At 37.9% G+C, this 12,978-nt stretch overlaps 5 protein-coding genes across 5 annotated transcripts in view; 3 read left to right on the top strand and 2 right to left on the bottom strand.

Annotated features, from left to right (window-relative positions):
• LOC101305430 (uncharacterized vacuolar membrane protein YML018C-like) overlaps positions 1-1,113 on the top strand; it is a 3,765-nt gene extending 2,652 nt beyond the window's left edge. The window contains exons 5-8 of the mRNA XM_004291389.1: positions 85-186; positions 290-407; positions 495-630; positions 782-1,113. Coding sequence (XP_004291437.1) covers positions 85-186; positions 290-407; positions 495-630; positions 782-844 — 419 coding nt within the window. The 3' untranslated portion in view covers positions 845-1,113. The remainder of the gene's footprint in view (positions 1-84; positions 187-289; positions 408-494; positions 631-781) is intronic.
• A 1,247-nt stretch (positions 1,114-2,360) lies between these two features.
• On the top strand, positions 2,361-5,050 carry LOC101305134 (ER membrane protein complex subunit 7 homolog). Its single transcript, XM_004291388.1, has 7 exons — positions 2,361-2,657; positions 2,736-2,782; positions 3,295-3,403; positions 3,530-3,593; positions 3,682-3,798; positions 3,897-4,005; positions 4,588-5,050. The coding sequence occupies exons 1-7, from the start codon at positions 2,566-2,568 to the stop codon at positions 4,671-4,673; spliced, it is 624 nt and encodes a 207-aa protein (XP_004291436.1). The 5' UTR covers positions 2,361-2,565; the 3' UTR covers positions 4,674-5,050.
• Positions 5,051-5,794: 744 nt separating this feature from the next.
• Positions 5,795-9,886, top strand: LOC101304832 (probable beta-1,3-galactosyltransferase 10-like). Its single transcript, XM_004291387.1, has 12 exons — positions 5,795-6,121; positions 6,226-6,289; positions 6,387-6,436; positions 6,508-6,695; positions 7,018-7,078; positions 7,223-7,295; positions 7,638-7,761; positions 7,866-7,953; positions 8,077-8,127; positions 8,616-8,687; positions 9,130-9,242; positions 9,452-9,886. The coding sequence occupies exons 1-12, from the start codon at positions 5,994-5,996 to the stop codon at positions 9,472-9,474; spliced, it is 1,035 nt and encodes a 344-aa protein (XP_004291435.1). The 5' UTR covers positions 5,795-5,993; the 3' UTR covers positions 9,475-9,886.
• Positions 9,887-9,893: 7 nt separating this feature from the next.
• On the bottom strand, positions 9,894-11,052 carry LOC101304536 (cysteine--tRNA ligase-like). The gene is made up of 3 exons (XM_004291386.1): positions 10,731-11,052; positions 10,564-10,631; positions 9,894-10,326 (listed from the first exon to the last, which is right to left on the bottom strand). Exons 1-3 carry the CDS (start codon positions 10,807-10,809, stop codon positions 10,057-10,059), a joined length of 417 nt encoding a protein of 138 aa, XP_004291434.1. The 5' UTR covers positions 10,810-11,052; the 3' UTR covers positions 9,894-10,056.
• Positions 11,053-11,608: 556 nt separating this feature from the next.
• Positions 11,609-12,978, bottom strand: part of LOC101292576 (heparanase-like protein 3-like) — a 3,265-nt gene continuing 1,895 nt past the window's right edge. Inside the window, exons 2-6 of the mRNA XM_004292926.1 lie at positions 12,856-12,975; positions 12,549-12,738; positions 12,317-12,442; positions 12,122-12,221; positions 11,609-11,953 (exon numbers count right to left, since the gene is read on the bottom strand). Coding sequence (XP_004292974.1) covers positions 11,609-11,953; positions 12,122-12,221; positions 12,317-12,442; positions 12,549-12,738; positions 12,856-12,975 — 881 coding nt within the window. The remainder of the gene's footprint in view (positions 11,954-12,121; positions 12,222-12,316; positions 12,443-12,548; positions 12,739-12,855; positions 12,976-12,978) is intronic.

The following is a 12,978-nucleotide window of genomic DNA, read 5'->3' as shown; positions in this document are numbered from 1 at the left end:
TATATATATTGTTGCTTCAAATGTTCTTGGTTCTTTGTATTTTTGTTTTAAACAACTTTTAATTTTACTACTTTGTTAATGCAGTTCTTCTTAAGAAATTTGGTGGTGAAGGAGGAGAGAAGGCTGACGTGCAAAAGTTGTTTGGATATATTGGACTGTTTACGCTTGTAGCATTATGGTGGCTGGGTAAGTATTAGTTAGGTTTCTCGCAAAGAGAGTTCTTAATTACTTAATTGTTTTCCTGTGTTCCCTATTCATATTGGTCTCTTTTGTTTTTGTGTTTCCCCAGTTTTACCATTGACAGCAATGGGCATTGAACCGAAGTTCATGATTCCTCACTCTGCTAGACTGGATGAACTTGTTATTGCAAATGGCTTTGTTGGAAGTGTACTTTCTGACTACTTTTGGTATGCTTAACAATCCTTTCTTCAGTCTGTACTTCATGCAATGACCTTCTGCTTTCTTCACGGTTTAAACTTCCACTTTTTTTACAGGGCACTATGTGTTGTGTGGACAACTCCACTGGTGGCCACTTTGGGCATGTCACTCACCATCCCCCTAGCTATGGTGGCTGACATGTTCATCCATGGTCGTCATTATTCAGCAGTTTACATCCTTGGCTCTGTACAGGTAACATACCATCAACAATGAGCATAATATCTATAGTTCTAGACTTCTAGTACATTAGCTTAGCATCTGATTTAGTGTAATATATGTATGTTGTAACTCATGTCATGTTGCATCTGTGAACTGTTTGTGATGCTCTGTTGGTATTTTGTAGGTATTTGCAGGATTTGTAATAGCTAATCTTTCAGACTGGTTCTCAAAGAAGTTGGGATTGTAGCATCTTGCTAAACCCTACTTTCTCAGTTTTGAAAACCTAATTCTTTGATGGGGGCCATTTTCCTCACTGCCATTCTGATCAGATGTTTGAAGCTTGCTCAATCTGTGAAGAAGAAAAAAGTTCCTAAATGTTGTACCATACATCATACCTTGTTTCTGTAAATCAACTCTGGGCGTGAGGGTTTTTCCTTTTTTTCACAATGATCATCAGCTTCTGTGTTGTAATGAACCTTTGTGACTTAAAAGTAAAAAAATCTCATTTCACGTGTCAACGCTTCTCCCATTGAATTGAATTAGGGCACGTTTACTAATCCTCAAAAGGAATCACTCATTGGGGATTGATTCCCTTTCTCCTTCACTTTGGACGTTTACCAACCAAGAGGGAATGCAAACTATGTGGGTCCCGCACACAAAATCAGGATTGAATCCCCCCTTCTCATTCCGGTAAGGGGGAGTTGGTATTGATTACTGAATATGGGTGAATGAATTTTTCATTCCCAAACTGTCCTTGGTGAGTTATTGTTAATCCAAAATTGCCCTAACTGAAAACCCTACTTATCAAAGCCTCATCCTTGCAAAAGTCAAGCCGTCTCTCTACTCTGCTCTGCGTGTCAGTCCAAAGGTTGGCCCTCTTAAGTTTTCAAGCCCCTGTAGAAACTTATCGGCTCTTGTATTTGTATTTGACAAAATCAGATGTTTAGGTATATTTAAGGGTGTTTTTGTAATTAGGCTTATCATGATTCCGATTATTGTATTTTAGTAAACACATGAATGAGAATCAATCTTGGTAATAATTCCGATTTCGGATGACAAGTAAACACATCCATAGGAATCACTCCTCCTCTCTCCTATTCCTCCTCTCTCCCATTCCTTTTTAATCCTATTCCTTCCCAATCCCATTAGGGATTAGTAAACGTGCCTTTACTGCAAACTGTGAAGGATGTACTTGGGATGACAGCATTTTGAGCTTAACCTTCGCAAATAAATCTTCAAAATCCGAAATTGTAAACAAACTTTGGCTGAAGTTGTGTATAGTTGTATTTGCAAAACGAAAATACCGAAATTCTTTTATACCATGTTGTTTACCAATCTCCATATTAACTAGGGAATTAGTGCATCTCCAATAGTATTGTTAAATCAATTTTTTTTAAAAAAAAATTTGTCAACTTTTCGGATGAATAGGAGCTCTAACAGTATATCTAGATGGTTGTTAAATTTAAGGATTACTAAACAAAATTGATAAATTTGTCACCTAAGCTATGAATTGCTAAATGAATACCTATATTTTCCCTCTTTTTTTTCTTCACGTGTCAGTTTATAATTCGTTAAAAATATTACTTAACTTACACATAGTTATAACGGCTGGAGCCAAATTCTTATATCAATAGTTAAATTTCATAATTATTGCTAATTATTTCATAATGTTATTTCATAACTAAAATTTGTTATTACTGTATTTATTTGTTATTTACTGTTGTAAAAAAGTAAATACCAAAGAAAAGAAAGTAGAGCACAGGGCATTTCAGGACTCCTGAGAATTCGGGGATTCCAATCAGAGCAGAATCAGAAGAGTGAACCCACAGCTGATTGGGCGGCCACACCAAATATAGCAAAAGTGCGTAACATCAGATCAATCGTTTACAAAACAAACTCTCTTTCTTTCGCTCTGAAACTGTCGCAGAAAGCTCTCTCTACTCTCTCTCGTCGTTGCTGTAGGTAGTTATGGGGTGGAGCTGCCGATCCAAACCCGTCCTTTTCTTGCTTCTCCTTCCGTTTTGCTTCATCATCATCTCTCCCTCGCTAGTATCTGCGGGGTAAGATTGCAAAACAAACAAACTGTCTTTCATGATTTTAAAGCTTCCTTGTTTTGAATCGAATTGCTTTGTTTGCAGGTCGGCTGCTGATGGCTACCTTATTAGTGGCCAAGTCAAGATCCCAAGTATGTTTTTCCAATTCCCACTGCTTTTGTTTCAAATTCCTGATCTTGGATTCTGTTTTGGTTAACGATTTAATCAGTGACTTCATATATCAAGTTGAATTGAGTTGAGCTAGATGTTTGCTTTGAGTGGCTTAAACCTGATTAGGGCTGGTTTTGTGGTTTTATTGATCGGATTAAAAGCTTTGAGATTCCATAAGATGACCTAAATTACGTTTAGGTTGTTGTTTGGCATGCTCATACGCTATGGTGAAGGAAGATAGGCTTTGACTTGTAGGATTACCTTCCACACAGCGATCATTAATATTAGGTTATTTTCTTTGAGAGGGTTTGTAGGATTACCCTGTACGACACTGCAATCGCCTGTAGGATTACCCTCCAAAGTTATTAATGATTTCCTATTCTTTGTGACCCAAGTGAAAGGTTTTCTATGGTTGCATCTCATTGTAAATCTCCTTACGGTAAACTTTTGTATGTTGCAGCTTATATCCGTTATTGTTGAATTTGCTCTGCAGGTCTAGGGGTGAAAGGGTTTGGTCTTCATGGAAAAATATCAAACATCAAAGTCATACTAAATGGTGGCCAAAGAGTTACCTATCTGAGGCCTGACGGGGTTTTCTCATTGTATCCTAAATCTATCTTTGATATGTTGACTTTGATACTATTTACATGAGTGTGTGTTAAAATTTCATATTTAGTGTGAAATGCTAATTTTAGCATACAGCGGATCCTTAACTTGTTCTCTTAAAGCCATAATGTACCTGCGGGGACTCATCTAATTGAAGTGTCTGCAATAGGTTATTTCTTTTCTCCGGTAAGACTCCTTATGTATGAAATACCTTTCCGTTTGTACTAATAAAAAAGAAATGATCACTGATGGGACTTTTCACTAAAATGTTTAGGTCCGAGTTGATGTTAGTGCTAGAAACCCAGGCAAGGTTCAGGCAGCACTGACTGAGAATAGGAGGGGTCTCCTTACATTTGTTTTAGAGCCACTTAGAGAGGAACAATATTATGAGGTTGGTTTAAATAAAGTCTTTTCTCAATCAACAGAATAAGTTCACTATTTCTCATCATCATGGATTTTTCACCCCATGTTATCTTGATCTAATTACAGATAAGGGAACCCTTCAACATTATGTCTATTGTAAAGAGTCCAATGGGTTTGATGGTTGGATTTATGGTGGTGGTTGTGTTTTTGATGCCCAAACTAATGGAGAACATGGGTAAGTATTCTCTGCTCGCTACTGTTTTCTATATTTTGTTATGGGCTTGAGACTTAGATATCATCTTGTCAAAATGACTCCATGGGTACTGGCATGCTTATTCTCTCGTGAGATTTTGCAGGGCTGAGTCTGGCCCTGATAGCATATTTTCTTGCCTTCATAAGTTTTTTGATCTTGACTTGTCAAAGATGGGATAACTAGTATTGCATTATACCTTGTTTTGTATGAGATGTACCCCCGATACAGATACATTTTTCAGTGACAGTTACTAGCTTAATTGTTCTTCCATTTCCGTTCACTAATATAATACTGAAAATCTATATAGATTATTTCATACTCGTAAACGTTTTTTAAATGCTGTGAGCTTCTTCCTTGTTTCTTAGATGGCTTTGACTGCTACATTTCACTTCTCTGTTTGGGTCGGTTTGCAGTTTTATGTCTTAGATCATGCACTTTAGTCCTCCCCATACTTGTATATGCATCACATTCTCTTGCCTCATAATGCTTGCGCATTCCCCATTTTTGCTCACAGTTTGTTGGATGCTATATGATCATATACTTATACAGTCCTTTATGCAACAGATCCCGAAGAAATGAGGCGAACTCAAGAAGCAATGGGAAACGGAGGACTAGCAAGCATGTTACCTGGTGCTGCTGCGAGGAATTAAAACAATTAGAAATCCACAACCCTCTCTGCAGATGGAGCACTTCAGGAGCGGAGATGTTGTGTACCATTATGCCCACAAGGGTTTTGTTTTATTCCAGCAAAATTCCATAGATACTAACCTGCTGTTGTAGAATTATTATTCTTTGAAGCTAAGAAACGTGATGTTAACATCACGCTGACAATACTTTTTTGTTTCTGTATTGGTATATTAGTGTTAGCTTGATTTCTACGTTTCTCTAACTCTTTACTGCCTATAGATGTGAAACATATTACCTCATGGGCAATGACGGATGCAGAGGGGGTCGAGTGGGGGTTGTTGCCCCCAGTGAATTTCCTTTTATGCCCAACAGCTTTATATGTATGTCTAATGTTTAGTCGAATTTGCCCCGAGTCATGAATTTGCTCTATGGCTTACCTAGATCTGTGACTAATAATTGAAGATTGGAGAGGAAGAAGAAATGGACAGTGAGCTGTTTCTAGAGGTTCCTTACTTCCTCAGTTTTTTTGCCCCCACTTACGGATCTCTCTGCATCCGCCTCTGCTCATGAGAATCAATTTCATGACTTCTGAAGCAATATTTTTTGAAGGTTCAAATTGTTATAAAAAAAAATTGAAGGAATTGTCCAATCTTGGTCTATTTTGGTTCATAGAAAGGAAATAATTTCTTCTTTTGTCCAATGAAAAGAGAAGTAAAATGAAAATGAATTCACCGATACCTTATTCTGATGTTTGGTCACATGAGGAAAATTATCTGAGTATCAAGTAAGTTGTTTAAACAAACTTGTAATTAATGCAATAGAATTAGAGGATGTTATCCTTAGGATTTCAGAAGAAACTATTTTCTCCTTTATTTTCTTATATCAATGAAAGTCATTTGCTTTCTCGATCACGGATGTTGAGTTTTTTTTTTACTAATACTTTCTTTCCGCAAACCATATGGAATTGTAAGCAGTGTCTTGGAATTGAATGTCAATGTCATAGACCTTTCCGAATATTTTCTTTCCGCAAACCAAAAAATAAACAAAGATTTAAATTTATGATTTCGACGATCCTTGTTTTAGTCAGTTATTGACCGGATGGACATTACTGTTATTATTTTCTCTCCCTCATCATTTCTCAGATGGGCTGGGCCTGAGACACAAGAACTCCCAGTCGTTCGCTTTCTCCATTCTCAAAGCTTTCCAGTCGTCTCTGAGTCTGATTTCCTACCATCTTCAGCTCAATCCCATTTGTTAACTTGTTAATTCCACCCCTCAAATACATCCAATCTTGTCCATATTGCGCTCTCTCTCTCTCTCTCTGTTTGTTTCTGATAACCGAAATGGAAAGCTTACCGACGACGACGTTGAAATCCGATAGACGATCGAGATCGAAGCCTACTCAAACTTCCAAGCCCTCCATCTTCCTCGCCTTCTTCTCCTGCGTCGCTTGGCTCTACGTCGCCGGCCGGTACGTCCTCCTTTCCTCTCTCTCCCTGAGCTTTTTCCTTGATCCGGTTCACTTTCCCGATCGATGTGATGCTTGATTTTCATGGAGCTGGAAACTTTATGCAGGTTGTGGCAAGATGCGGAGAACAGAACAGTCCTAGCTAATCTTCTCAACAAGAACTTAGCCCAGGTTTCATCTCCAACCTCTCGATTTCGAGCTTTAAAAACTGAAAATGGCGAAAATTGACTGCATTTTTGTTTAAATTGTGATGAATTTGTGTTTGCAGAGACCTATGGTGCTTTCAGTTGAAGATAAGCTAGCAGTCCTTGGATGCAAGTATGTGCTTAAATTTTTCGTTTTCGGAATTTATAGTGTTTGTTTTGGTGATGATAGTGATGATTTATTAGAGATTTGGAGAGGAGGATTGTTGAAGCTGAGATGGACTTGACGTTGGCCAAGAGTCAAGGCTACCTCAAGAACAATTTGCAGCAAAAGGTGTCTTCTTCTGGTCCATTTCTTGCTGTTATTGGAGTTTATACTGGATTTGGTAGCCGATTGAAGCGAAATGGGTTTAGAGGGTCTTGGATGCCTAAAGGTCAGTTAGGAGTTCCTATGAAAGTTTACATTTTGTTCTTTCTCTGATAGAGGTTAGGATTACAAGTTATGTTGGCATGTCAACAATGGGATGAACTCCTGGTGTTAGGATTACGAGTTAGGTTTCAATGCACACTGGTTAAGATCAAGTCACTTTCATCCTTGTGCTATTATGTTTCATACATAAGATGAATCTGATAAAGAGAATGTGCTGTATAGGATGTCTAGTTCCATGAATTATCAGTAATGACTAGTTAACATTAAGAACATTTGTACCTTTTCTTTACTAACAATATATTATATATTCCTATTGACCTTTGCAGTTGATGCTTTGAGAAAACTTGAGGAAAGAGGAGTAGTCATACGTTTTGTGATTGGTCGGAGGTTTGTCTCGCACTTTATGTCTTTATCCCCAGTAGTAGTACTATTTACTATTTTGGTTCATATTTATGTTTTATTTGGTCTGGCTGAACTGTGATAGTTGTTATGGGATGTTCTTCTTATCATTCGATTAATTGTGAATTGCAGCCCCAATAAAGGCGATAGCTTAGACCGCAATATTGATCAGGAAAGTCAAGCGACACAGGATTTCTTGATTCTTGTAAGCAATAAGTCTTGGTGTTACTATCATACAAGTATAATGGGAGCCATAGAGTTGCTATATAATGACAAGACAAGTAATAAAAATTTGAATTTTGAACAATATTAATTAGGGATTACAATAACCTTTTTGGATATACAAATGTTGTGATAAGCCTTTTGTTATACTGCATAAATAAAACATATACATTTTTATAGTTTCTGGTGTGGGGACAATACTTGAGGTAATTTTAGCTGGATAATTTTTTTTTTTCTTTTAAAAGTTGGTTGCCTCTTATATAATTATGACTTGTATCTATTATTTCTATAATATATAGTCTAATATGTCTAATTATTATATTAGGAAGGTCATGAGGAGGCTCAAGAAGAGATGCCTAAAAAAGCAAAGTTCTTCTTCAGTACTGCAGTTCGAAATTGGGATGCTGAATTTTATGTAAAAGTTGATGACAATATTGATCTTGACCTTGGTAAATTTTCAGTTTCTATAATTTGTGAGAAATATTAAGCTTAGGTTCCACCCTATTCAGAACATTTTTCACATATCATTTAAGACTTTTCTCACCTACCACAGAGGGGCTAATTGGACTTCTTGAAAAACGTCGTGGTCAAGCCAGTGCTTATATTGGTTGTATGAAGTCAGGAGATGTCATTGCTGAAGAGTATGTACTTTTCTATCCCTATACCTTTGTGCAACTTTATTGTATTCTACTCTTGTGGAGGTTGATTGTTTATACAGAATATAAATTGCAGCTTTTGAGCACAGAAAATGTTTTGATTTGCAGGGGAAAGCCTTGGTATGAACCTGACTGGTGGAAATTTGGGGATCAGAAATCGTAAGTGGATCAATCCTATGTCTGTGTCTGTGTTGAATACCTGATGTCTGTGTAATGGGGTTTTGAATACCTGATGTCTGTGTTGATTCAGTTGTGCACCCACAAACACACTCCATCTGTAGTAATCGATCAAGATAGGGAGGTGTTTTTAGTGTTTTTGTCCTGATGATAGAAAAATAAGTAATGGCTACTGCTCAGTAGATCCTTTTTGTGTGTCTGTGTATGTTCTATGTATGCCATGGATAGATGTACAGATAGAGAGAAAGAGAGTATGTGTGTTTGTAGGATTGGAACATTATGACTTATGAGCTTCAGTGCCAGATAAAAGGATAATTTTAAAATTAGCTACTTTTAGTTATTTTCTAAATTCTATTTAGGTGGTTTTGAGATTTTCTACATATCAAGTTCAGGTAGTCACAAGTGCAAGATATTATAACTGGCTGAATTGACGTTGTCGTATAATTCAAATCACCTCGTGCCCATTTCAGGTACTTCCGACATGCTGGTACTTCACTCTTCATACTATCCAAGAACTTGGCTCAGTACATAAACGTAAACAGGTGTGTTCTAAGCTAGAGCTGGGGAAAATAGCTATCTTTTGGATATAGTTTCTTACAAGTTATCAAAGTAGTTTGTTGCTTGGGTTGTATTGCTCCATGATAAGTGAAAACTCTTAAGTGGTTACATTGAATGGTACCTAGCTTATAAGTTTGCAGTAAGATTGTTATTTTTTTTTTTTTTTTTTCTGTACACATTCGGTATCTATCTAGTATCTATCTGAGGTGTAAATTTCTTTGTAAAGTCACAAATTACATGAAACAGATCTTTCATTGAATTGTCAGAACCTAAATCATTATAAGATGTCTTTGTAGTATAAGCTGTTTTGTAAATTCAGTTGCATGATCTGATTACCTCTTAATGAACAAAATTTCACGAACTTAGTTAACAAAATTATACCTGTTAAAAAAATGGATCACATTTCAGTTTACTCTTCATTTGCAGTGCATCTTTGAAGACTTATGCCCATGATGATGTATCAGTGGGTTCATGGATGATGGGTATCCAAGCGACTTATATTGATGACAACCGTCTTTGCTGTAGTAGCATTAGACAAGGTAAATCCTAAGCTTAATTTTTGCTAAAAGAACCGAAAAGAAAATTTTGAAATATCTTGTCTTGGGTCTTCTAGCTTGAATGTCGAGAATGCCCGGAAAGCAGGGTGCTGTTTTAAGTGGCTTAACATTGTTTTCTGGTTATCCTTGGCTTCGTTGATGCAACTTGTGTGTTGATGATTGTCATTTTTCTTTGATTTCTAATTTTCCAGACAAGGTTTGTTCATTAGCTTGATGAAGGGGGATAAGATCTTTCGTGAGAAGGGAAACACAAGCGGTTGTTCAGTCAGATGCGTGAACTACCAGAACAACATTCGGATGACATCCACATATACGTTGAGCTGGGGTGCTGTGAAGGCTACAAAGGATTTGCAATATCATTCTTTTCTGGAGGTCGTGGAGTTTTCTCCTCTTCTTCTCTTTTATTAGTGAATAGTGATAGTTGGGCAAGCTGCGCTCTGCAGCGGGTGAGGCTGAGAGCTGTTTAATGCGAGAGAGTGATAGTTGACAACACTACTGGTTATAATGTAAATCTGAATGATCAATGATATTAAAGCTTCTCATTTTACTTGGTGTACTGTAATATTGTATTACGTATTGCTTGCCAAGTCTCCAAGACTGGTCATGTAGGAGTCCCATTTTTGCAAGTCCAGACGTCTAAGAAATTCACAGTATTGAATTGGAACTACAGATGGCTGCCAAAACTTAATCAAACGCTATAAAAAAATTTCTCCCTACCGCTATCACACCTGAACAAGAATTCACAACCGTGAACAATCCTATTTTTTTTCGAATCCTTTGTGAAGAGATTGTAGACCTAATCTGTACCGTATATTGACCAGAAGCCAATCAAGAAGATGCCACCTGCAGCTGCTGTTGAATTGCAAGAGGTACAGCTGGTCTCCATGTTGTCCCATCTGGGTTGTCCATAAGATTGATTCCAACAGCAGCTGAATTTCCTTATTGTATCTGATTTTTCATACTCTTTGTTCTTACTTGCTGAATTTCTTTCCTCGATTTTCTGCAATACTTGATCTTCTGTTAATTTTGCACGCTTCAAGGCTTTTTCTTTCAGCTGCTGCAGAATCTGTAGCATAAATGTTTGTCGAGTTCGACAACAAACACTAACCAGAGATGAGAAACCTAGAAGCTAATAGAGGTATTAGGAGTTCAGGAATTGAATAATACGAGCTAATAACCACATTTTCCAACACTCATCCATCCACCTCTATCAACATGCTTAACTAACAACCAAATTCCCAACTTTTCGCAACACATGAAATCAAAAACACTCGAAAATTTGCATTTAACTATAAGAACTCACTTTGTCATCAACGTCTGTGAAATTTCGAACATAGGTGACCTCATATCCCAAATGCCTAAGATATCTGCCTATTTCTCAAAAACAAAGAGTCTCAAATCAGAAACCGAAACCTAATTCGAATTCGAATTGAAACAAATAAAATGCGAGAGAGGAAGAAGAAGAAGGACCTGTAGAGAACGTCGAAAGTGACGTAGACGCGAGCGTGGCCAATATGCCTGAGATCGTAAGCCGTAACGCCACACACATACATGCCGACTCTGCCTTCAACTTTGGGCTTAAACAGCTCCTTCTTCCTGCTCATTGTGTTGTGCAGCCAGAGCTCCGACGACGACGCCGGCATCTCCGATTCGCCGGCAACAGAATTGGTTGAATTAGTCGTGGCGCTGAGGCAACGGATTCTCCGTTTGAGGTTGGTGAAACGGTGCATTCCGAGATGGAGAGAGAAGAGGGTCTGTAGCACTTGAGCAGAGTGCCCATATTTGCTGCTGGCTACGTTCCTCTTGAGGATAGCAGAGAACAGGATAGAAGTCATAGAACTTACGAGGGATGGAAAGTCATTACTGCCCCACGATGTAATTTATTTACAGATACATATCCGGACGTGATTTTCCGCTGTATACGGCCGTTTCCGGCCATACCATCGCGTAACCGGTGTCTTTTAGATTAAGAATTTGTTCTCAGAAACGGCTGGATATGGCCCGATACGCGTCATTACAGCCGGATACGTATTATCATGGGGGCAGTACTGACTTTTTATCCCTGAGTTCTATTCCTCAAGTGTGGCATATGAATGAGTGATTGGACCGAAACTATGTTGGACTGGAGCCTATTATGAGTTTCTCAGTATTGAGTATTTACCGCATTTTCTTATTTTCTCACCCAAGTTTTTATTAAGAATTACCTAGTTATCTTGGTCACACAGAGCTTTGCTTTCAAAGAGAGCTCTTGTAAATTAGTCGTTCCTTTTCTTGTGAATTGTGACCAAAGACTAGTGAAATTTGTTGTCAATCTTTGGTCATAATTCACAAAGAAGAAGGAACTCTGTCTATTTACAAGCAGGTACAGTTATGTTGGGAATGTGAACAAATACAATAGAGAAAGGTGCCACAGATGTGGGATCTGATATTTCTACTATCATTGGCTCCAAGCTTGGGATTTGCCCTGCTGAATTTACAGTTAGTTCTTTCCCATTCAGAAGTATTACTCGGCTGAGCAAGTCCCCATCTTTAGCTGTTATGTGGTATTCTTCTCTGACATCGTTCTTGGTTGCTTTAGAATCTTTTAGGCCTTCTTTGAAATTCAAGGTACTGCGGCTGCCACCATTTTTAGTTGAAACATCAACTTGAACTGTCGTGTTACCTAGGTTGATGAGCAGCACTGTGATTCCTTGCTGCATTGTTCAAAGAAGAAAGTTGAATAGATTATCTCATTGCACCTCAAACGTAATTTTTCTAGAATAGATGTGCTCAAACAAGATTACATATTCAATGATCATGATCAATAGTCTGGCAACATAACATCTGCAAGAAACTGAATTATGTGCAGTTTTAGTACTTACTGTTTTCTTGGAACAATGAGCATAAGTGCGCAGTTTCTTTGTCCCGGAGAAGCTTGTTGAGAGAACATTGTTTCCCATTAGTCGTTGCCAAAGAAGAGCACTGTAAAGACCGTACATATGTCAAAGCAGTCAGGTTTTTTTTCTTTGGAAAGTAGATCAAGAAGACTAGTGTTGGTCTTCATGATATGGACTAACCTGTAATAATCAGGATTTGGTTTAAAGGTATTGATGTCAAGGAGGCCATAATTTCCACCAATGAGTGTTTGTCTGCAATATGTTTTGGTATCATAAGATGCTGACATCCCAAGCTGGTCCAGGTACCTGATGGTTGGTGAACACACGCATAAATTTTTCATACATCAAACTGTTAAGAAAGTACTGTAGAAGCTGCTCAAGTAGAAGAAACAGTTGAGATCAACTTTGTTACCAGAAACTGAATACAAATGCACTTGTAACCAGATTGTGACCACTGTTGTAAGCCCCTCCTGATTCACCAACCCATGCCACAGCTGAAGTATGCGAACTCTTAACTAGCATCTGTAAGTCACTGAAGGTTTTGGAAATACCATCAAGAACAGATGGATTGAGAATCTTGTCGACAAGATCTGTTGCACTACCTTAAATCATATGATCAAAAGGGAGAAAGGCAAGTGTCATTCAATAAGTTCAATAGCCAGAAACTAAATGGGAAGGAAGTGCTTTGTAAGCACTTTGATTTAGTTTTTCTACATTACCTGGACCAAGGTTATATATGTGGTGAGTGAGTACTTGAACAGACTGAGGTGCTTTGTGAACAAAATCTGAGAACCATTTGGAATCAAAGAACCCTCCTGGTGCCAAGACTAGTGGCTTAGCTA

The sequence above is a fragment of the Fragaria vesca genome, linkage group LG2 (genome assembly GCF_000184155.1).
Source record: "Fragaria vesca subsp. vesca linkage group LG2, FraVesHawaii_1.0, whole genome shotgun sequence".
Classification (NCBI taxonomy): domain Eukaryota; kingdom Viridiplantae; phylum Streptophyta; class Magnoliopsida; order Rosales; family Rosaceae; genus Fragaria; species Fragaria vesca.
This window is presented reverse-complemented; position numbering and strand designations above follow the sequence as displayed.